Source organism: Mesoplodon bidens (assembly GCF_964165515.1).
Source record: "Mesoplodon bidens genome assembly, chromosome: 2".
NCBI classification, from domain to species: domain Eukaryota; kingdom Metazoa; phylum Chordata; class Mammalia; order Artiodactyla; family Ziphiidae; genus Mesoplodon; species Mesoplodon bidens.
The window spans coordinates 179,306,175-179,327,745 of NC_138177.1; the positions used below are offsets into that span (position 1 = coordinate 179,306,175).

A 21,571-nucleotide genomic window follows, 5' to 3' on the forward strand; every position below is an offset into this window, starting at 1 on the left:
TAATCCTCAAGGTCAAGCTGAAATACCCTCCTATCATCTATGAATTTTACATGTGCCCTTTGCCAAACTCACATCTGCATTTTTTTAAAACCCTTTTTTATGGCAAGTATCACTTAGATCACTTTTACTTTATATTGAGGTTATTTTGGCATGTCTTGTCTCTCCTACCACAAACTTTAACTCCTTAGGGGCAGGGTCCTAAGGTACATGCAACTCTGTGATCCCTAGAGACTCACATTACAGCAGACTCTCAAAAGAGGAAGAGAAAGACATAGGGCAAGACAGAGCAGAGCTACTCAGCCTGCTGTCTAGAAAGGTTGTGGACAAAATATGATGGAAAAACCATTGGTAGTTCAGCACTGTTCTTAAGGTGGTCCACAGACTGGTTTTCATTGTACTAGTACAATAAGCCCAGGCCTGGTCTAACCATATTAATTACTTCTAATAAAAACCAGGCATCTCTTCATTATATTTCCTCAAAAGACATATAAATATTTTCAATAATTCTGGAGAGATCTTTGGGGGAAATAAACAAGAATGAGTAAATAGAACTTAGCATCCTCACAAACTCCAAAATTTATGGCCCTATCCTTAGAAAATGTTCAACTAGGAATCTTATTTTCTTCTTCAGTTTGCTGGCTACCACAAGTGAAGACATCTGAAATCCTTCATTCAGAATGAGTATCATATTTGGATAATTTTACTTTTTTCCCCTAAACTGACATTATTTTCTATACAATCAAAATAATAAGGTCAAAAAGAGAGCCACATATCTTAGATACAATGAAGTCTAACATTTTTTTAATTAGCCATCAATAATCTCAGTGAGCTCTTAATCCAGATAATCAAACACTAGCAGTCAGAAAATTAAGCAGATCCAGATCCATTTCACATAACTATCCAGAACTATAGAAAATCTTAATTTTGCTACACACTCTAATAGTTTTATTCTCCTGAATAGTCAATAGATTAGTTTTTTTATATTAGTTTAGTACTTAGCATACCATTATACATATAGTAGATACTTGTTAATAAAATCCTATTAACTTATATGGATATTCTCTCATGCTAAAATCTCAAAAAGAAAAAAAAACATCTTTTACAAGATATAAACACGAATAGCTTTACTCAGGTGTTTAAAATATACAATGCAGGGCTTCCCTGGTGGCGCAGTGGTTGAGAGACCACCTGCCGATGCAGGGGACGCGGGTTCGTGCCCCAGTCCGTGAAGATCCCACATGCCGCTGAGCGGCTGGGCCCGTGAGCCATGGTCGCTGAGCCTGCGCGTCCGGAGCCTGTGCTCCGCAACGGGAGAAGTCAAAACAGTGAGAGGTCCGCGTACCACAAAAATATATATATAAATAAAATAAAATTGGGCCTCCCTGGTGGCGCAGTGGTTGAGGGTCCGCCTGCCGATGCGGGGGACACGGGTTCGTGCCCCGGTCTGGGAGGATCCCATATGCCGCGGAGCGGCTGGGCCCGTGGGCCATGGCCGCTGAGCCTGCGCGTCCGGGGCCTGTGCTCCGCAGCGGGGGAGGCCACAACAGTGAGAGGCCCGCGTACCGCAAAAAAATAAAAAATAAAAAAATAAAATAAAATAAAATAAAATATACAATGCAGGGGACTGGTGGCACAGTGGTTAGGACTCTGTGCTCCCAATGTAGGGTACTCGGGTTCGATGCCTGGTCAGGGAACTAGATCCCACATGCATGCCGCAACTAAGAGTTCGCACGCCACAACTAAGGAGCTAGCAAGCCACAACTAAGAAGCCAGCGAGCCGCAACTAAGGAGTCCGCCTGCCACAACTAAGGAACCAGCAAGCTGCAACTAAGGAGTCTGCAAGCTGCAACTAAGGAGCCTGCCTGCCGCAACTAAGACCTGGTGCAACCAAATAAATAAATTAATTAATTTTTAAAAAATAAAATATACAATGCAGTCAAGACTGCAAAATAAATTACTATTATACCTTACCACTAATTAAAAGGAAAAAAACTACCTTAGAAAAAGATAATGCTACTTAAACTATCTCTTGAAGGAAATCTAACACAAGTTACTTCTAGGGAGAGGAACTGGTTGACTACGTGATGGGGTGAGAGGAATGTTTGTACTGCACACTCTTTGTACATTTTGGATTTCATACTCTCTGAATGTTTTACCTATTCACAAAAATAAATCAAAACGGGTGAAATTAACGTAATGCTATTTGACCTTGACAATGAATATAAACTTATAACTCATTTAAGATGTGGGCATTCTAAAATGATCTGTCATCAAGAAAAAATGTTAGTATTATTTCTTGTACTAATAAACATTTTCCATTTATTTTTATTATATGATAAAGTGATTTTTGCATTCGTGGATATGGCCTTTTAATACGCACTTTCTCCTTAAAAGTTTTTAGTTTAAGATTTCCAACCCTATAAAGAAAGTAGCAATACCCCAACCATTAATAAAAATCCATCTCCATGACACTGGGGATTCCTGGATAGTTCAGCATGCAAAACAGAGGAAAGTATTTCTTTTCGGAATCAGTTCTGGCTCCTGATCCAGGATTTCCTAACGTCCGCACTTTAAAAGAACTTGTGATACACACCAGCATATTTAGAGGCAACACCAACAGTCAAAAATGCCTCCAACTAGGGCTTCCCTGGTGGCGCAGTGGTTGAGAGTCCGCCTGCCGATGCAGGGGACACGGGTTCATGCCCCGGTCCGGGAAGATCCCACATGCCGCGGAGCGGCTGGGCCCGTGAGCCATGGCCGCTGAGCCTGCGCGTCCGGAGCCTGTGCTCCGCAACGGGAGAGGCCACAACAGTGAGAGGCCCACGTACCGCAAAAAAAAAAAAAAAAAAAAAAAAAAAATGCCTCCAATAAGTTATAGTTAAATGCATTTTTCAGAAAGAGACAAGGGGCTCAATGATCAGGTTTTAGTGTGCTCATTTCAGCAATACCTATACTAAAACTGGAACGATACAGAGAAGGTGAGCAAGGTCCCATGCAAGTTTTTAGTTACACTGTGTAAAACTTAATTCTTAAAATGAAACACAAACGATAACATAGCTTGAATAAGTGACATTTAGGAATATAAACATTTGTTAGAGAACAATACTGAATTTTGCATCTCTTTTTACAATTATTCATAGGATATATAATTCATAGAATCACTGGCACAACTGACAAAGAAATGTAAAGCACAAACAGTGGTACAGCAGTTTAGACTCCTACTTTTGAATCTTTTTTTAAAAAATAAAATGTTGTGAGTCCTATTTAGCAAGTTCAGAAAAGTATGTAAGCAACAGAAGGTTCAAAGTTGTATATGAGGAATCTGTATCAAAAAATAAACGGCGAACTCACAGTAACGGAGAATGATGGCTGGGGAGTGGGGGAAAAAGGAGATTCTGATCAAAGGGTACAAACTTTCAGTTATAAGATAAGTTCTGGAGACCTAATGTGCAGCATGGTGACTATGGTTAATAATGATGTATTGTCTATGTAAAATTTGCTGAGAGTAGATCACAAGTGTTCTTACCACAAAATAAAAGGTAACTATGAGACGTGATGGATATATTAGATTTTGCTAATCATTTCACAATGTATAAACATATCAAAGCACCACACTGTAGACCTTAAATATATATAGTTTTATTTCCCACTGAGAGAATCCTCTACACAAAACACTGGCCCACAAATACATGAGATCAGCATGTTTCCTCAACAATTCAACATTAACTTGAATCTGAAAGAACAACAATTCAGCTTTATCACAAAGTTATAGGCTTTAAAACAGTAGAACCTACATCTATTTTAAGTAATAGTTTGCCTACAGATCCATATCAAGTAACTAATTCAAGTACCAAAAACCCCTTCAGTTTTGAAGGGGCTTCAAATGAGCTTCAGTCATTTTTCACCTAAGCAACTATATAGGGAAACAAGCTAGGAAGCAATGACTGCTAATTTTTAGTAATAATTTACAAGTTTACTATCTGTTTTAGCTGTATCTGTTGTTCAACTCAAAGAACCATTGTAAGGAAGCAGAGTAGGTGTGAAGACCATCTTGGCAAGCTCAAGTGCTACTTAAAATCAAGAAAGCAAAGTAATCTTGGAGGCTCAACAGGTATATTTCATAGCATCATTTACTAAAAATCACTGCTTACACCTATACTATCATTAAGATTTCAACTTAATAACACTAGCTAAATTCGTTCAGTTCTCTAGAGACTTCTCAATTGTAAAGAAGAAAATAAAGAGTCCATATTTAAATATGCTACAGCAAATATCACAGGGGGAAAACATTCAATGGATCATTCAGAACAGCAAAGTTCAAAGTGTTAATAGCCAAATGTTCATTTATTCTGATCACGGCAAGCAGGAAAAGGGGGAAGGATAAGAAAATGAGACAGAATCGATACAACACAACATGAACTCACTGGTTGAGTTGCCCTGCATCTGAATGATGCACTTAGATTCTTTGCTGGTCTCTCGAGAATTGAAGGGTCGCACACGGACAGCCACCTTCACTGAGGCTCCCGACATTCTGATGGTCTTGTTATATATATGCAGTCCAGAAATAAAGAATCAAATCTTCTTATGAAATTATGTTCAAGTTTCCTTCAAAAAAGAAAAAATGATTCATACAAGATAGTCAGAATTAAAGTAAGCATGGGCTAATTTGAGCATATGAGCCATTATCTTAGTACTATTTGTTTCCATTTCTAAAAACCTCATCCCTTTTCTTCCCTATAAATCTTATATTCTCAACCGTAAATTATCAGATAGAAAATAAAGACTGTAATTTGTTTTCCTGTTCCATTATCTCTTTACCATGCCTAAAAAGTCCCTAGACTTAATAATAAAAAAATTAACTGCAAAGTAACAAACGTCTTCCTTGCTCTCTGTTTTTCAGGATCAGTCTCCAATAATATATGAAAAAAACCCAAAATGTTTATTTGTTAAAGAGGGTTCCTTACACAAGTAACTTGCCATCTGCAAAACAACTTATTACTTGTCTTTAAAGAAATGCACTGAACTTTTTATATCTTAATTTCAGTTTGAAACATCCAGTTACATGATGTATATTTAAACAGCAAAAGGACAAAGATAAGCTCTAGCTAGCTTCTTTAACTATAGGTATCCTGGGATTCCTTTAACTTCTATAAACCCTTTCATATGTATCTCATTTGGCCCTTACAACCATCTGTACAATAAGCAGAGAAGGTTTCAAGAGACCCAAGTTCTATCCTCTGACTCACGGCAGAATCAAATCACTATATTTCACTTTTGAATGAAGCCACAGGAAAAAATGTGAACATTTTTTAGAGGAATAGTTTCCCTCCCAACAGAACAAAACGAACACTATTCTGTGAAAAGAACCCACATAAATAATTTCCACAAGAAACAACAGATCTCAATCTGTACTGTATCTGTTATATAAACATCTTCAAGAAGAACTGAACAAAAGAAAAAACTAAAAAAGAAAAATACTTATGGGTCCAATTACCAGGGAACTCCAACAGAACTTAAACCTGACCAATTTTTTTCCACATAATTAAGTAAAGGTTAGGAATGCTAACCTCCAGCTGAACAACTACTAATACTTTCCACAGGAAAAGGCAAAAATAAATACCTTATCTTATTTTCTAACAGCACTATCACTATTTGAAATTCTTGTTTTTTGGACCATGTCTATTGTCTGTCTCTCACACCACCACCAGAATGCTCAGACACCTTGTTTGCCAGCACTTAAAACAGTATCTGATGAAAGAGCTCACTACATGTTTGCTGAAGGATTGAATTAATGAATTATATTTCCCAATTGTGAGAATTATCTGTTCAAGTCTTCTACCTGGTTTACTGACTTTTTTTGTTTGTGTTTCAAATGATTACAATATTTGTTGATATTAATCTTTTTATATTTGCTGCAATGTTTTTTCCAGTCTGTTTCACATTTTATTTTACAATAAACAGATGGTTCTTTTTTTAACACATCAAACATTTATTTTAATCACGTTTATTAAATGAAAGCTTAGAGTTATTAACCCTTCCAATCTATACAGCATGACCTATAGTCAATAGTTGAATACTTTGCCAAAAGAGAGTGAATGAAGCATTCACAAAAAGCAACACACACAACACATTTCAACCCCCCAGAGTCCACTTTAATATACAGCCATCATCTCAACACTCAGTATGTCCCATTATCTTCTCCCCGAAACGAGCAATCTCTGCCAATCTTCCCATTTCTATCTGGACCCATACCATAAATCTTGGAGTCACCTTTACTTCCTTCTCTTTGAATCCTTTCATTCGTGCTAACATTATTAATGAAATACCATAAGAAAACTTTTAAAACATAGATTTCCATCCTTCAATCCCTTCCTTCCTCTCATTCCCATTGCCCTAACCTTAATCCATGTCCTTACTACCTCATGCCTAGCGTACTTGCAAGAAACTAATCTTTGAGCTTTTAGATTTAATCCAATAGTCCTTAAATGGGGGGAGAGGGGCAGCATTTGCACAAAACAATAACACAGGGGTCTTTTGAAAAGCAAATGACCCTAGCCACCCCCCTTTTGAGATAGGGCCCAGGTATGGGCTGTTTTGTTTTGTTCATTTTCTAAAGATTATGTTGTAAACCTCCAGCTGAGAACTCTACTCAACTGCTTAACCCTACTGCAATATTAACCCTTCTAAAGCATGACTTTCTTTTTCTTTTAAAGACTACATCTTTTTTTTTTTTTTTAACTTATTTATTTTGGCCGCGCCATGCGGCATGTAGGATCCTAGCTCCCAGACCAGGGATTGAACCCGCGCAGCCTACATTGGAAGTGCGGAGTCTTTTTTTTTTTTTTTTTTTTTTGCGGTACGCGGGCCTCTCACTGTTGTGGCCTCTCCCATTGCGGAGCACAGGCTCCGGACGCGCAGACTCAGCGGCCATGGCTCACAGGCCCAGCCGCTCTGCGGCATGTGGGATCTTCCTGGACCGGGGCACGAACCCGTGTCCCCTGCATCAGCAGGCGGACTCTCAACCACTGTGCCACCAGAGAGGCCCGGAAGTGCAGAGTCTTATAAATCACTGGACCACCAGGGAAGCCCCCTAAAGCATGACTTTCAATTGCACTTCCAAACCCAAGAACCTTTTCTTACTCCCCAGCACTTACAAGATCAGTCAAGGTACTCTGTATTCTAGTCAAGCTCCTTTACTATTCCACACACGTTCTTTCACACCTTCTAACAATTTCCCCCCTACAACAGATCTATGAATCTTCATTTTCTCCTCTACTTGATGGCCCAGCTCCAGTCTTAACTCTTCCAAATGACTACCCAAACATTCCAGGAATCACTGGTATTTCCTACAGCACTTACAGTCCCAAACACATTGTGAGAACACTGTTATCATTTTACACGACTATATTCTAGCTCGTACGTTCTTTAATAGCTTCCCAAGTGAATATCCTATTCCTTCAAAAATCTTTTTGAACTTGGGTTCCTTGAAAAAGTGGCTAATTCCAAGTCTGGGCAAGAAATTTCAAGATGATTCTGGGACATCTTAGTATGACCACAAGCAAGAAATCAAAGACTAATGGGGTCATGGCAAAAAGACACAAGTGCCAACTTAAAGGAGCTCCCACTGGACAAAGATGGGATAATTGGAGCATAAAAATACATACATACATACAAACACACTGCATATGGACTGAAAAACATTAAATATATAAATTCATGAGTTCATAACGATACTTTCAAAAACCTCATTATTCTGAAAACTGGCAAATAAAACAAAAGAATGGAGCATGCGTCCAGTCTTTGTATCCTGTATAAACTATATTCCAGGACAGTCAAACAGACAACGAGGACAAGCTCTTCTTTACAGAAAAAGTCTGACTAATAAATGCAGAAGAAATGACAGAATTAGAATGTCACCAATTCCCAACCCTACTAACATAACGGTTTTCTGCATCATCACTATCTACTAAAAAAGCCTTAAACGAAAGGTTGGTTAATATGGGAACATTATATTGTATGAATTAGGCTGACAAAATCTGAACCAAATGATCATCAATCTTAACATCACGAAAAGTGGGACACGTAGGTGGCCTATGCCTCCTGAGGTGCTGCAATAGGAAACACATGGCACCACCTAGTAAATATTATCCCACTCCTCTTAAAAAAAAAACAAAAAAAAACTGATAGAAACAAGCCTCAGTTTATAGGACATATAGGGAGCAAAGAAACAATTTAAATGATACCTAGAAGATACAATCAGCCAAACCCAGAATACAGAAAAATCTACAGTTCAAGTCACCCAGTTTCTTCAATTAAATAGCATGATTTGGGGGAGAGGGGTGGTAATAAAAGAGACTTAAATGTTGACAATTAATGAATATTGTAGATACGTAAATTTAAAAAAACAAAACTTTCTTCTTTTGTGTTCTATTCAGGGCCTACCAAAATGTTCAGTGCTGCTAACTAACTTACAAACCGAAAACAAAGGCTGAAACCTGCTTGCTGAGCTTCAGATCATAAAGTACTATTTAGATATAAAGTACTAGGAGCCCAAATACTGACCTCTTTCCTATTTCAAGTCCCCCCCACGTATACCTTTCAATAGTTGTTTCACTCTTCTACCCAGCTAGCCTCCCGGCATACCATTCAACCTAACACACCCAAAGCCCAAACATCTCTCCACCTCCCCCAGCTCTTCCACCTCTTTTCTATTTCTTTTAATGTTCTCACCATTCTCCTGTTCCCACATAGGCCAAAAAGCTTGCTTCCTCTATCCATCTAATCAACTGCCAAATTACATGGCTTCCACCTATAAAATGTCTCTCCATTTCTACCACCGCCATACCATCCCTTTTACGCCTTCAAAACATCTCACCCAAGACCGTTAATCATCTTAACCACTTTCTCTCTTTCTTCCTCCTACCCCAACCATACTACACAATACTGCCATTTTCATATATTCCATCCATACTATGCAATGCTGCCAGATTCACACTCCTAACGCACAGGTCTCTTCATATCACTGTCCAGTTTCTCTACTGTCTACCAAGCAATGACTGAACTTCCCACCAGTGGCACTCAATGTGTTCTGTAACATAAACCACCTATTTTTACAAGCCCACAAAACACTGCCTTCCATCCACTTTCCTTAACAACCACCCACCAAAGGGTTTCCTGAAAGCATCTCATGTTTTTCTGTCCCTGTGCCTTTGCTCCAATACTCCTTCTACCTACTGTACCCTTCCTCCTCTCCTGTTCTTCTCAAAATCCAACTTTTCTTCCAGGACCTTCTCATATGCTACTTATTTCTAAAGCTTTCATAGATTCTCCCCACTTTGCAAACTAAATGCAAATGCTTCTCCATTTAATACTTCTCAACTCATTGACCTTACCTAGGGCAAAATGAGTTATTTGTTTTTCTTTTTTTTTTAATAAGTTTATTTATTTTATTTATTTTGTTTTTGGCTGTGTTGGGTCTTCATTGCTGCGCGCGGCCTTTCTCTAGTTGCGGCGAGCGGGGGCTACTCTTCTTTGCGGCGCACGGCCTTACTGCGGTGGCTTCTCTTGTTGTGGAGCACTGTAGGGTGCACGGGCTTCAGTAGTTGCAGCACGCAGGCTCAGTAGTTGTGGCTCACAGGCTCTAGAGCGCAGGCTCAGTAGTTGTGGCACACAGGCTTAGCTGCTCAGTGGCATGTGGGATCTTCCCGGACCAGGGCTCGAACCCGTGTCCCCTGCATTGGCAGGCAGATTCTTAACCACTACGCCACCAAGGGAGCCCTGTTTTTCTTATCTCTGCTGTAAATTTTAAGTTCCTTAAGGACAAGACAGAATTTTAGTCATGCTTTTAGTCATTCTTCTTTGGAAGTGATAGGTACATTTTAAAATTACTTTCCCAAAACAACCTGAACCTAAGTACATTTTTTTTTCTGATTTAACTGTCCTGTGGTAAAACTGAACCATCTTCACAAGTGAGTTAAAATTTTATACAGTAATAAGAAACTACTGTTAAGTGGACTACAGAAAGCTTTACTTTGTTACTTCCCTACAACTACAAAGAGTATCTCTTTTATAATGGATGTCCATCAAATTAGTTTCAAAACTCCCTGAGCCTTTTAAAAAATTACCAATTATATAAATCTGAAATCAAGTTTAAATTCCAGTGAGAAACAATAATTACAGAATATTTTTAAGAAGTTATAGGAAAACAATAAAAATTACAATACATTTTCCAGTTTTATAGAGCCAAAGGCAGGTAGGAAAGGCAACCATACATACTCTAAGTCACTTGCACAGCCTCAGTTCTAGGCTGTTCCTCTGACCAGTTTTCCTTCTTTATGACATACGATTAGAAGCATTAGGAAAGTGGAATGGAGCAAAAATTCCAGAAGCCTTCACTAACAGTAAAGGGATAATAAAACATTTAGATCTAATTCATTCGAATTTTTTTAAATTTTTGCACAATTGCTTAGCTTTGACCTTGTGCAATTCTCTCTTGCCCTCAGAGGCACTCTGAATTATTAGGAGCCTAAGGAGAAGACTAAATGACTTCTCAGCAAAGTGAAAAAACAAGAATGAAATAATCTTAGATTTTTGGTTGGTTGGGTTTTGTAATATCCCTTTTTTATAGAAAACAGCCAGGGTTATATTCCTAAAACAGAGGTCAATGCATGTCATTCCCTCTCCTTAAAAGCATTCAGTTGGTTTCCATGGCCTCAGAACACAACCTAAAAATTCATGAGCCTCCACAACCCAACCTCCTTCCCCAGTCTGTTTTCACTGCCCAACTTTAAGCCTTCTCCACCAAGCACCTCTTACTACACCAAGCATGTGATGCTTGGAAGCTCACTCTCCCTTCTAACCTATTACAAGTCCATATCTTTTGAGGACAAGGTCAACTGTCACCATGAAGCAGGAAGCATTAAGTCATGTGTTCCTTAACATCCCCCTTTCTAAGTTAAAAGTCATCCCTTCTTCCTCTTTGCTCCCTGAAAATGTTGTGTTGATTCCTCATTTTTCTACTTATTTCATTCTGCCCCACGTTGCCGTCAGTAGTTTACTTAACTCTCATACATCGATACTTTATTCAGTACATGTTTGTCACAACTGAAAACAGAATTTAACCAAGAAATTCAGTCTTTTAAATTCAACATTCACACAATTTGCTACATTCCCGCAAATTTACAGTATCAACAAGCAGTCTATTTAAAAGATAATCTTTTCTAGTGAATTACATTTTAAAGAATGAATTAGGGGTGAGGGACAACTCGAATTCCGTTTGGAGGCATCTTTGAGCTCGTCGAGTAGACATCATGAGCAAAGCTCACCCTCCAGACTTGAAGAAATTTATGGACAAGAAGTTATCATTGAAATTAAATGGTGGCAGACATGTCCAAGGAATATTGAGGGGATTTGATCCCTTTATGAATCTTGTGATAGGTGCATGTGTGGAGATGGAAACTAGTAGGCAACAGAACAATATTGGAAAGGTGGTAATACGAGGAAGTGGCATCATCATGTTAGAAGCCTTGGAATGAGTATGAACAATGGCTGTCTTCACCAGAGAAATCAACTGCTTCCACATGTCCCCCTCCACATTTTACTATGATGAAAATTGGGTCGTGTACATCTTCTTACTGAACTTTTTTGTTAAACTTCTGTTAATAGTCAAAAAAAAAAAAAAGAATGAATTAGGGAATACCTGGCAGTCCAGTGGTTAGGACTCGGTGCTTTCACTGTCGAGGGCCCAGGTTCAATCCCTGGTCAGGGAACTAAGATCCCACAAGCCTTGCAGCACAACGAAAAAAAAAAAAAAAAAAAAAAGAATGAATTATAAGAAAGAATAAATGTATACTCCAAAATAAATATCTGTAGCTAATGAGCCCGTTTTGAGAGGGTGTGAAAATTTCCTTGTTATTATTAAAGTTTTGCATCTCTTGGTCTAATACTCTCCTTGAGGACCAAGCAGGCTTTAGGATCCAATATTCTGTGTCACTGACCATGCCTATACTGACAAAATGGCCCCCAAAATGTGAGAATTCATTTTTGTGTGTGTATGAATTTTGTGTGTGTGTGTATGTCTATTCTTGGTCTTTGACTCTGTGGATAAAAATCAGCTATGAGCCAAGCTGTGAAAGCTCAAAATGGATCACATGTTAGAAAAACCTCTTTCTGCATTCTAACCCAATGCCAAGAATCAGACTGCACAGGAAGTTTCCTGACAGATCAGATTTTCAATCTCAAATGAGATTACACTAGCTCAGTCAGGCTCCCCAACTGTTTTAACCACTATAGAAAATAACCTGAAACAATTTTTAGATTTATTAGACACATGTCTTCCGGTCACTGCAATTAAGAAATCAAGAACCTTCCTTTTTACTGGTGACGTGCTTTTATTCTCATAAACGAAGAAGTACATCCAGAAACAACAGCTCCTAAGGCCTAAGGCTTAAAATAAACTACTCTAAAGTTTTTCATTGTTTTCTTATCTTTCACTGTTTGGATGGTTAATACTAAGCTCTATCTAATAAGTCAATTCATTTTAGTATCTGAAGCCACATCCTATAATTTTTTTTTTAGCAGATCCACTGGGGGCTCTGCCACTCAAAACCCAATATTCCACTGAAGCTCTTCTATTGTCAAAGTGGATGACAACAGCTACTCCTGGAATTGTCCGGGTTAAAATGAACTCAGCTCGGCTATGATGTAGAAATGGAAGTTTCAGTCAGAGGTTAAATCAAATTTGGTATGAGGCCAGGTTCTTTCTGAAATCTGCCTGTGACCACACCTACCTGCCTGGTAGGTAGCTCACTAGCTGGGCAGGAACGCAGGTCAGACTTTTCCATGTGTCAACAATGTGTCAATCTTGCCACATGATAAACCAGTACCCAAAGTTTAATAGGTATGTTTTCATTGAGATCACAACACAGAATACAAGTATTCCAGGTTCTCACCAGGGTTATTAAATAATGAGTTTTCTGCTGGGATACTCAGACTTATCTTTGCATAAAGTTATATACCTGAACCACGTTAGTCATATCCTTCATAGAAAAGACTTAAGTTATATTTTAATGTTGTATTCTCAGTGCGGAAAGCAGGTGGATTACTTTTTTAAAATAGGTCTTTGAAGAACATTTCTTCCTCTTACTTAAAGACCTGCTGAAAACACTTAGTACGTATATCCTTCTATCAGGATGTCTATAACACTCTTCTCTTAGAATTTCTTTAGAATTCATTACCAGAAAAAAAGTTCCTCTTGACAAATCATTAGCTTTCTTTTACCAGAATGAACAGTGTATAATTTCTCTTTCCCTTTTTATCTTGACTTTCAAAAGTTTCAAAACTAAGTTACAATAACCACACTATACAAACTTACACATATACAAATTGTTATAATTTGTATATTTACTTTTTCCTCCTGTCACATAGATTTTTGTTTCTTCTCCATGTTTAACAGCCTCACCGTATATATAGTATTGTGGTAAGCTGCTCAAAACCTTTTTCAAAGCAGTAAGTGATATAAATTATAACTAAATAAAACTTTCCTGTAATAGCCTAATGTGCTATTTATTTTAACATTGAAAATGTTATGTAGTCAAAATTCTAGTTCTTAGAAACAAAGTAAGCCTTTAAAAGTTATACAAAAATTTGTGTTGAATGAATGATAGCCATGTGAATGGCCAGAAAAGCACGAGGCCCAGGAGACTGCAACCAGCCCCACAATACAGAAGCAGACAAAGGAGGGAGTGAAGTGAGCAACACTTTCAATACAGCACAGGCGTGAGGCGTGCCCCCCCCCCGGTATCAGCAACAAAGGGCTGGAAACCAGAGCATGAGCAGTGTTGATGAAGTGGGGGGATCACTGCAGCTAGTCTGTGGTGGGCTGGGGAGTAATTAGGAGGCAAGGAATTGGAAATGCAAGTATCCTCACTGTTTCCAGAAGCTGGCTGTGAGGACAGGAGAGACAGCCAGGAGGGAACAGGAATGAAGCAGGAATTTTTCTCCTCCCCACCCCATTTTATTAATACGAAAGACTTGGATGTTTCTATCCTTTATTCAGCAGCTATTTATGAGGTGCCTACAATGTGACAGGCAGTTCCAGGAGTCTGGGACAAATCAGTGAACAAAACAGATAAACATCCTTGCCATGGAGGAGTTTTCCTTCTAGTAGGGGAGAGGGGACATTAAAATAATAACTTAAGTTATTACACAGAATGTTCGGTGATTATAAGCGTTATGAAGGAGGAAAAGTACAGCAAAGTCAGGGGGCTCAGGAGTGTGGCTGGAAGGGGTGCCACGCAGGTGCATAAATGAGGTCAAAATAGGCCTGTTGAGGTAGTGAGGTTTAAGCAAAGACCTGAAGGAGGTAAAGGAATCAGCCAAGCAGATTTCAGGGAAAGAGTGTTCCAAGCAGAAGAAAGAGTCAGAGCAAAGGCCCTATTGTGGGACTGCGCCTCCTGTGTTCAAGGAACTGTGTGTGGGGAAACAGCGAAAGAGGGAAAGAAAAGTAGCCAATACAGCAAGTCCCCAAAGATTAGGAAAGGCAGTGATATACAAAACACAAGCCAAGGGGTCAGCTGAAGTCAGAGAGAGTAACCTTTCCCTTGAGACTGGAGGAAAGACGGTAAGAAAGAAGGCAGACTGTGAGCGTTTGGCGTGGGGTGGGGGACAGCAGAGCCAAGGACCTCACTATGGAGAGTGAGGGTAGTCTGAATTGTTTTCTAATTATGGTAGGAAGGAAGGCATCAGAAGTTTTCAGTATTTTCTCAGGAAAGATGCCTGCTTGGTACATGATTATGTGATGAAGCAAATGAGGCTGTTCTGGCTCCTGCATAATTATTTCATGCCAATACAGCAGGCAAGATTGTCAAAGCAGGTACTGCTGTGGTTGGTATTCAGAGTTGTTGTATCCAAGGAATGTATTTCCTCAGAAAAATAAAATCAAATGAGGACTTGCTTTTAACTTCAGAGAAGAGAAAATTAGATCAAATTTATCAATTCATTCAATGTCAGAAGGCTATAAAGATTTATGGGCACGGGGAGATCAGCTTGGGGCTTTGTGACCACCTAGAGGGGTGGGGTAGGAAGGGTGGGAGGGAGCAGCAAGAGGGAGAAGATATGGGGATATATGTATATGTACAGCTGATTCACTTTGTTATACAGCAGAAACTAACACAACATTGTAAAGCAATTATACTCCAATAAAGATGTTAAAAAAAAAAAAAGAAGGCAGAGAAGTTTCTAAGCAAAGGAAGGGGAAGTGGGGGAATCCACGCCTTTTCTTTCCTATGAGGCTATAGGTAAGGTTTATGCCAAGTATGGGGCAGTGGGGAGGCCTAACTAAAACGGTCAAGATTTTTGAAAAGCCAGTGTGGAGAACGGGGGAGGGAACTGAGCAGAAATGCTTTGACAGACACCAAAGACAGACTCAGGGGAAACCTAAGACTACACATCAACTGTGGTACCAATCCCCAGCACTGTGTGAGGTTTCTCCATGACACAGTGTAAAAAAGGGAGGCTACAGATGATAGGAATGATGCAAGGCTGGCATCGGCACAGTGGGTCTTGCAGAACAATAAAGAAGAATTAAAAACTTCCAGTGCTAGTAAGAAAATGGCTGAGGCAATGCACCCAGAAATCACAGTGGAGAAAAGGAAGACAAAGAAGTAAAATCTGAAAGGGGCCAATGGACCAAAGACTTGAGGTGGGAGAACACACAGCAACAGACTACTAAAGTGAGAGCTGTAAATTATCATAGTTGAAGATCTGAAGGTGATGACATGTTAGAAGATATGGTCACAATACTGAGTTACTGGAACAGAATGAAGCCAACGTTTGCTTGAGCTGAAGTCAAGGAATTTTAAAGTTAAGAGTAGTTATAAAGGAAGATCAGCATAGTGGTCACTTACTACTTCTAGTGACCCTGGGGAAGTCATTTAGCCTGTCTCAGTTTCATCTGTAAAATGGAGATAATTGTATCTATTTTATATGGTTGTTATAAAGATTAAGTTAGCGAGTAAATGTAAAATAAAGTGGTTAGAAAAGAGCCTGGCACATAGAAAGAGCTCAATATGAGTAAGCTATTTTATCATTATTGTTGTGGTGGTTGTTGTTTATACAGTCACGGAAGTCTGCCAGGATGATGTCAGAGATTCGGATGGAAGGGAGAAGTAAGCCAAGTCGTCAAACAGAGCAATGGTAGGTGATGGTGTAGTTGAATGATACACTTTGGCATAAAAAATGTGATATCATAGGTAAAAAAATTCTAAAATCTATCAGACATTTACAATCTAGTGACTTAAAACACATATACAAACCACTACAAAATAATAACAAAAGTACCAATCGAGTATTAGATAGTTAAGTATTATATGGCAATACAGAGAGGGAAGAGGCTCTGACTGAAAATCATGGAAACCACCATGGCAAGGGCAGCGATACACTAAACTGTACTAAAACAGAAAGGAGTTGGAGTTAACTTGATCTTACCATATCCATAGGCATATGGTAAAGTGAAACTTCCTTGAGAGTAAAGAACTAAATCTCTATACACACTCTTAATTAACTGGTAATGAATGTCGTAGAAGTGAGCATAAATGAATTACTGGGCCATTAATCGAAAAGTCCAACTCAGAAGTCCAAAGCACTCTTGGCAGGTTTTTGCTATTACAGTCACATCTGTTTCATTTATCTTCTACTGATGAGCTGCACGAAAAAAAAGTTCTAAATGTGTATTTATTCACACTCTTTTGAACTCCAGAAATTCACCAGTATCTGTACCAACAAGGCCATCTTTTTTTTTTTTTTTTTTTTGCTGTACGCGGGCCTCTCACTGCTGTGGCCTCTCCCGTTGCGGAGCACAGGCTCCGGACACACAGGCTCCGCGGCCATGGCTCGCGGGCCCAGCCGCTCCGCGGCATGTGGGATCTTCCGGGATAGGGGCACGAACCCGTGTCCCCTGCATCGGCAGGCGGACTCTCAACCACTGCGCCACCAGGGAAGCCCAAGGCCATCTTTTAAAGAGAACTACATGAAGTAGATATGCTATACCTTTCCCTTCAGAGCCTTGTGAAATTACATCACATCAGTTTACAAGACCAAAGGGATATGCTTACTCCTGGAAAAGACCTGCTGTGATCAGCAGCCTGGGAAGAGGGTTTACAAACATGGCAGGGGCCCTTTGTTGTCCTTTACTTTGTACCCAGGACAAGACCAAAGCGGGATGTGAGCTAGAAAGCTTTGGCCTTGGAGAGACTCTGTTGGAACTCTTCTTGGCAGTTTATTCCCTGCACATATTCAAAGTGGGAAAGAGAAACGAGAGAAAAAAGGAAAACTGCATTCATATCTGGTCTTGAAAAGGAAAGTTTGCTTAGAAGCTGTACTTAATTGGATAAACTTTGGAAAAACATTCATCAGAGCAGAGCTGCACAGACTCACAAAATCTTGCCTCTAAATCAGACTCACAATCAGGTCTGATTTTACCAAATGCTGAAATTATGTTTAACCACAATTCTTCAGATCTTTTCTACTAATAAAGTCAATGTCAAAATTTAAATCTTAGAAATATTTCTTAATTGGGGCATGGAATTTAAAAACAGACATTCTGTATTTCTCGCATGTTAACACAATGCAAAAAACACTAATTTCTGTTGAAGCCATGTTTGATTCAACCAAGTTTTAAAAGGAAAACTTAATGATAAAATAAAAAATAAGGGCTTCCCTGGTGGCGCAGTGGCTGAGAGTCCGCCTGCCGATGCAGGGGACGCGGGTTCGTGCCCCGGTCCGGGAGGATCCCACATGCCGCGGAGCGGCTGGGCCCGTGAGCCATGGCCGCTGGGCCTGCGCGTCCGGAGCCTGTGCTCCGCAACGGGAGAGGCCACAACAGTGAGAGGCCCGCGTACCGCAAAAAAAAAATAATAATAAAATAAAATAAAAAATAAAGTGTTAAGACTTTTCTTAGAAAACCTTATCTGAAAATGTTTAAGTAGTTCAACTTTAGTTACAGGAATTTATTCATTAAGAAATGGAGTTTGAATGAAAGCGAAGGGCACAAAGAAGGCGGGCATGCCATTCTCCAGGATTTTTCCACGTCCAGGATGTAGGAAAAGATTTATAGGCTCACACTGAATTCTTACTGATCATATCCAGATCTTTTTTACAACGCCAACATGTGTGCAATCTTCATATTCCATCCTTAAACTGTACATTACCAATTTCACTTGCCTCATAATCCAACCGCTATACCAAGTTAATTAGGGAGCATCACCTCGCTTCTTAGAGAACACAAGATTTTATTATGACTAAGCTAAGCTGACAAAATGCCAGCCTTTATATAAAATACCCACCAGGGTATCACCTCTTAAGAGCTATTCAAATCCAATCACCATACTTTCATGGGGCTCAGACAGACCCATCTAAGACACAAAACATGTTCAGTATCAGCAGAACAGCTGCCTAGAACAGTAAGAGATATGAGCAAGGGATCTGTTGACAATCTAATTTCAGCTACCTCAAGATTCCACAAAGATGACACCCTGCGGCCTCAGAAATACTGCTACAAGCCTCTACCATCATCAGAATATTCCAGTTTACTTCACCTCTGCATAGAGCTACTCTGAACATCTATCCACCCGACGCAACATACTAATTCCAGGCCTCCATCCTGATAAATTGGCCTTAGCAATCCTCAGATCTGCCTCTGTACAAGTCAGGCATCGTCATCCCTTCTGTGTCCATAGCCCTGGTCATAGAAGACGAACACAGAAACCCATCATTTCACCCCAACAAGAATGGAATCTTGAAGACACTCTGCCCTGGAAGCTCAATTAGCAATTCACCAACGGGAAAAAGTGATTTTGGAGTTCCATTCGGGTTTTAGGGCCCGGAATGTTTTGTGTGGCACGAACAATGACTTGCTGGCTGGAGCAACCTCCCAACCCCCCCAGTTCGGCTGTGGTGCGGCCCGTCACCCTGAAAGCTGCCAGGGCTGTCACTCGGTGCCTTCCAGCAACCGGACCTGGCTCCTAAAGGATTTGTCAGATCATCCTCCCAATATGGCTGCTAGAGTAATCTCGGGCTGCCGATCGTCGAGACCACACCAGCCTCCCCACGGCTGGCCAGCATCCAACAAGCCCCCTCCCTTCCCACCGCGCCCCTCCTCTCCAGTCCTTGCGCCATCGGCTCCCCCCTCCCACGCGATACCCGCTCCTGCCTTCATCTGGCAAAAGGGCCCAACCACATTCCTAGCCAAAGCCCCGATGCCAACCAAAACGGGGGAGAGGGGATGGGGGGAAATAAGAAAGGGTAGCTTCAAGACGGAGCAAAGCCGCAATATGCGCAGAGAGCCCGGCGAATGGGCCGACAGCGGCGGTTCGGCTGACCTCTGGGCACAGCCGGAGCCTGGCGGCTCAGGGGGAGCGGAGGGCTGGTGCGGGGCGCTGCGGGGGACCCGGCAGGCCGCTGGACCCAAGCCCGGGGCTCGCGGGGACGGTCCCCCACCTCCGAGGCCGAGGCTCCCCAACCCCGCCCCGCCCCACCCCACCCGTTGCCCCGGTGGGGCAGCGCCCTCAGTACTCGCAGCTCCGGCCTGGCTCGGAGCTTCCCCCGCTCGGACCCCGCCGGCCCCTGGGCCGGCCGCCCCTCCCCCCGGGCGGCCCCCTCCTCAGGCCGGCGGCGAAGCGCCCACCGCTGCCGAAGCGCCCCCCGCCGCCCTCCCCGCCCCCCGCCTTACCTCAGACGCGCTGCAGACAGACGGACGGGCGGGCCGGCCGGCCAGATCAGCAAGCGCCGCGGCGCGCGGGGGCGCGGGGAGCCCGGCACCGACGCTCCTCAGCGCGAGCAGCGGCCGCCGAGAGCCGCAGGGCGCCGCTCGGCAGCCCCATCACGCATCGGTCCAGCCCCGCACCGAGGGCCGCGGCGGGCGGAGGGTGGGAGCGCGGGAGACCGGGGCGCGGCGAAGGGCCGGCGGTGGCGGCTTCGGCAGTCGGGGAGCGGCTCGGCCTCACGCTGGCACCTCCCAAGACCGCCGCCGTCTGACTGCCCCGCGTCGGTCCTAGCGAAGCTCCGCCTGCAGCCGCCGGCGCCGGACACCGCCCGGAGCCCGGCCGCCGCGCGTCACCTCCGCCCGCCCCGGCGCCCGCGACTGACGCGGACAGCGGCCAATCGGGGTGCAGAGCTCGGGGTGGCCGGCCAATCGCAGGGGAAGCCGGAGAAGGGATGCGGCGAGGAGAGGCGGAGACTGCGGGGCGCCTCCTGGTGGCTCAGAAGCCGGAGCGGGTGTGGGGGTGCGGCGTGGGTGAAGGCTGTTCCCGGAGTCCCCTCCAGGTTGACCCCCGAAGGGCGTAAGTCGGCAGCAGGCGCGCCGGGCTAACCCGATCATCCGCCTTGTAAGGGGACAAAGCAAGCCTAAGTGGGGCGGGGCTGTGGGGGCCAGAGGAGCAGAGACGATTGTGGGAGGCGGCCGAGTGTGGAGTCATTGTCCGTTTGGAAAACATCTCACGCGTTGAAGCCGCCGAACGCGGCGCAGTTGGAGTTGAAGCACGCAAAAGGATGAGTGTATGATCCCGCAGAAAGCCTCCCGGCCTATTCTTATCGAACCCGATCACAGCACCTCCCACACGCCACCTTGGGAGAAAAGGCCGAATGAGTAATGGAAAAGTATGACTTAGTGGGCATTCAACTTGTCTCCTTGGGAGACCGAGTAAGGGCCGCGAGTAAAAGAACAAAATGCTTTGTATCGCACCGAGTTAACCGACCGAGCTGGCCTTTGGGAGATGCCCTTGAAGGAGGGTTATTGGAATTCAGAAACCCAGAGAACACAAGCGCTCTGGTAGCGATTTTTAAAAATCAGGTTTAGATTCAGCTCAAAAGAAAAAGCCCACAACTGTTCATGAGAGGTACAATTAAGTACTTAACAAAATATTAATTCAGTGGTAATATGTGAAATTATCATGCCAAGCATCACTATTTTATAAGGTTGTGAAATGCTTTTTGATTTACTAGCAGAAATTTAAAGTAAAATCGGATTTCCCCCCTGAATTCAATACAGTATTGGATGTAAAAAGCCTTCTTTATAAGCATAGACGCTAAAACATCAAAATTAAGTTTCTACACTAATAATTTTGGAAGATTTCCACCCCCGCTAAAGTCCTCATACTCGCCATCCAGTCAACATCTATTGAACATTTCTCATATCATTTAGAATTTAAACTTCACCTATCCACAGAAGAATTTGACATAGCTTACACTGAATCATACAAACAATAAAACTATATAGCATTAAAGTAGGAGTTAAGTTAATAATTTTTTTAAATAATAAAAGGCTCTATGGTGGGGGCACTGTCTGAATAAGGGGAACACATAGAAAGAGAAAATAATATTAAAAACCAGTCAAGGGGGCTTCCCTGGTGGCGCAGTGGTTGAGAGTCCGCCTGCCGATGCAGGGGACGCGGGTTCGTGCCCCGGTCCGGGAAGATTCCACGTGCCGCAGAGCGGCTGGGCCCGTGAGCCATGGCCGCTGAGCCTGCGCGTCCGGAGCCTGTGCTCCGCAACGGGAGAGGCCACGACAGTGAGAGGC

The 21,571-nt window shown here is 42.2% G+C and overlaps 2 protein-coding genes across 9 annotated transcripts in view; one reads left to right on the plus strand and one right to left on the minus strand.

Annotated features, from left to right (window-relative positions):
- The window catches only part of KIF1B (kinesin family member 1B), a 147,137-nt gene extending 127,056 nt beyond the window's left edge, over nt 1–20,081 (minus strand). For 3 of the 8 annotated variants that reach the window (XM_081214912.1, XM_081214911.1, XM_081214913.1), the window contains exons 1-2: nt 19,727–20,080; nt 4,425–4,605 (exon numbers count right to left, since the gene is read on the minus strand). In XM_081214912.1, coding sequence (XP_081071038.1) covers nt 4,425–4,530 — 106 coding nt within the window. In that variant the 5' untranslated portion in view covers nt 4,531–4,605; nt 19,727–20,080. Of the gene's footprint in view, nt 1–4,424; nt 4,606–11,698; nt 11,785–19,726 lie in introns of all 8 variants that reach the window. The other 5 variants (XM_081214914.1, XM_081214915.1, XM_081214910.1 and 2 more) reach the window with 4 other exon arrangements.
- Nucleotides 11,310–11,681, plus strand: LOC308605216 (small nuclear ribonucleoprotein G-like; the record flags this gene model as incomplete). Its single annotated transcript, XM_081214984.1, has 1 exon — nt 11,310–11,681. One exon carries the CDS (start codon nt 11,310–11,312, stop codon nt 11,532–11,534), a length of 225 nt encoding a protein of 74 aa, XP_081071110.1. The 3' UTR covers nt 11,535–11,681.
- Nucleotides 20,082–21,571: the final 1,490 nt, after the last annotated feature.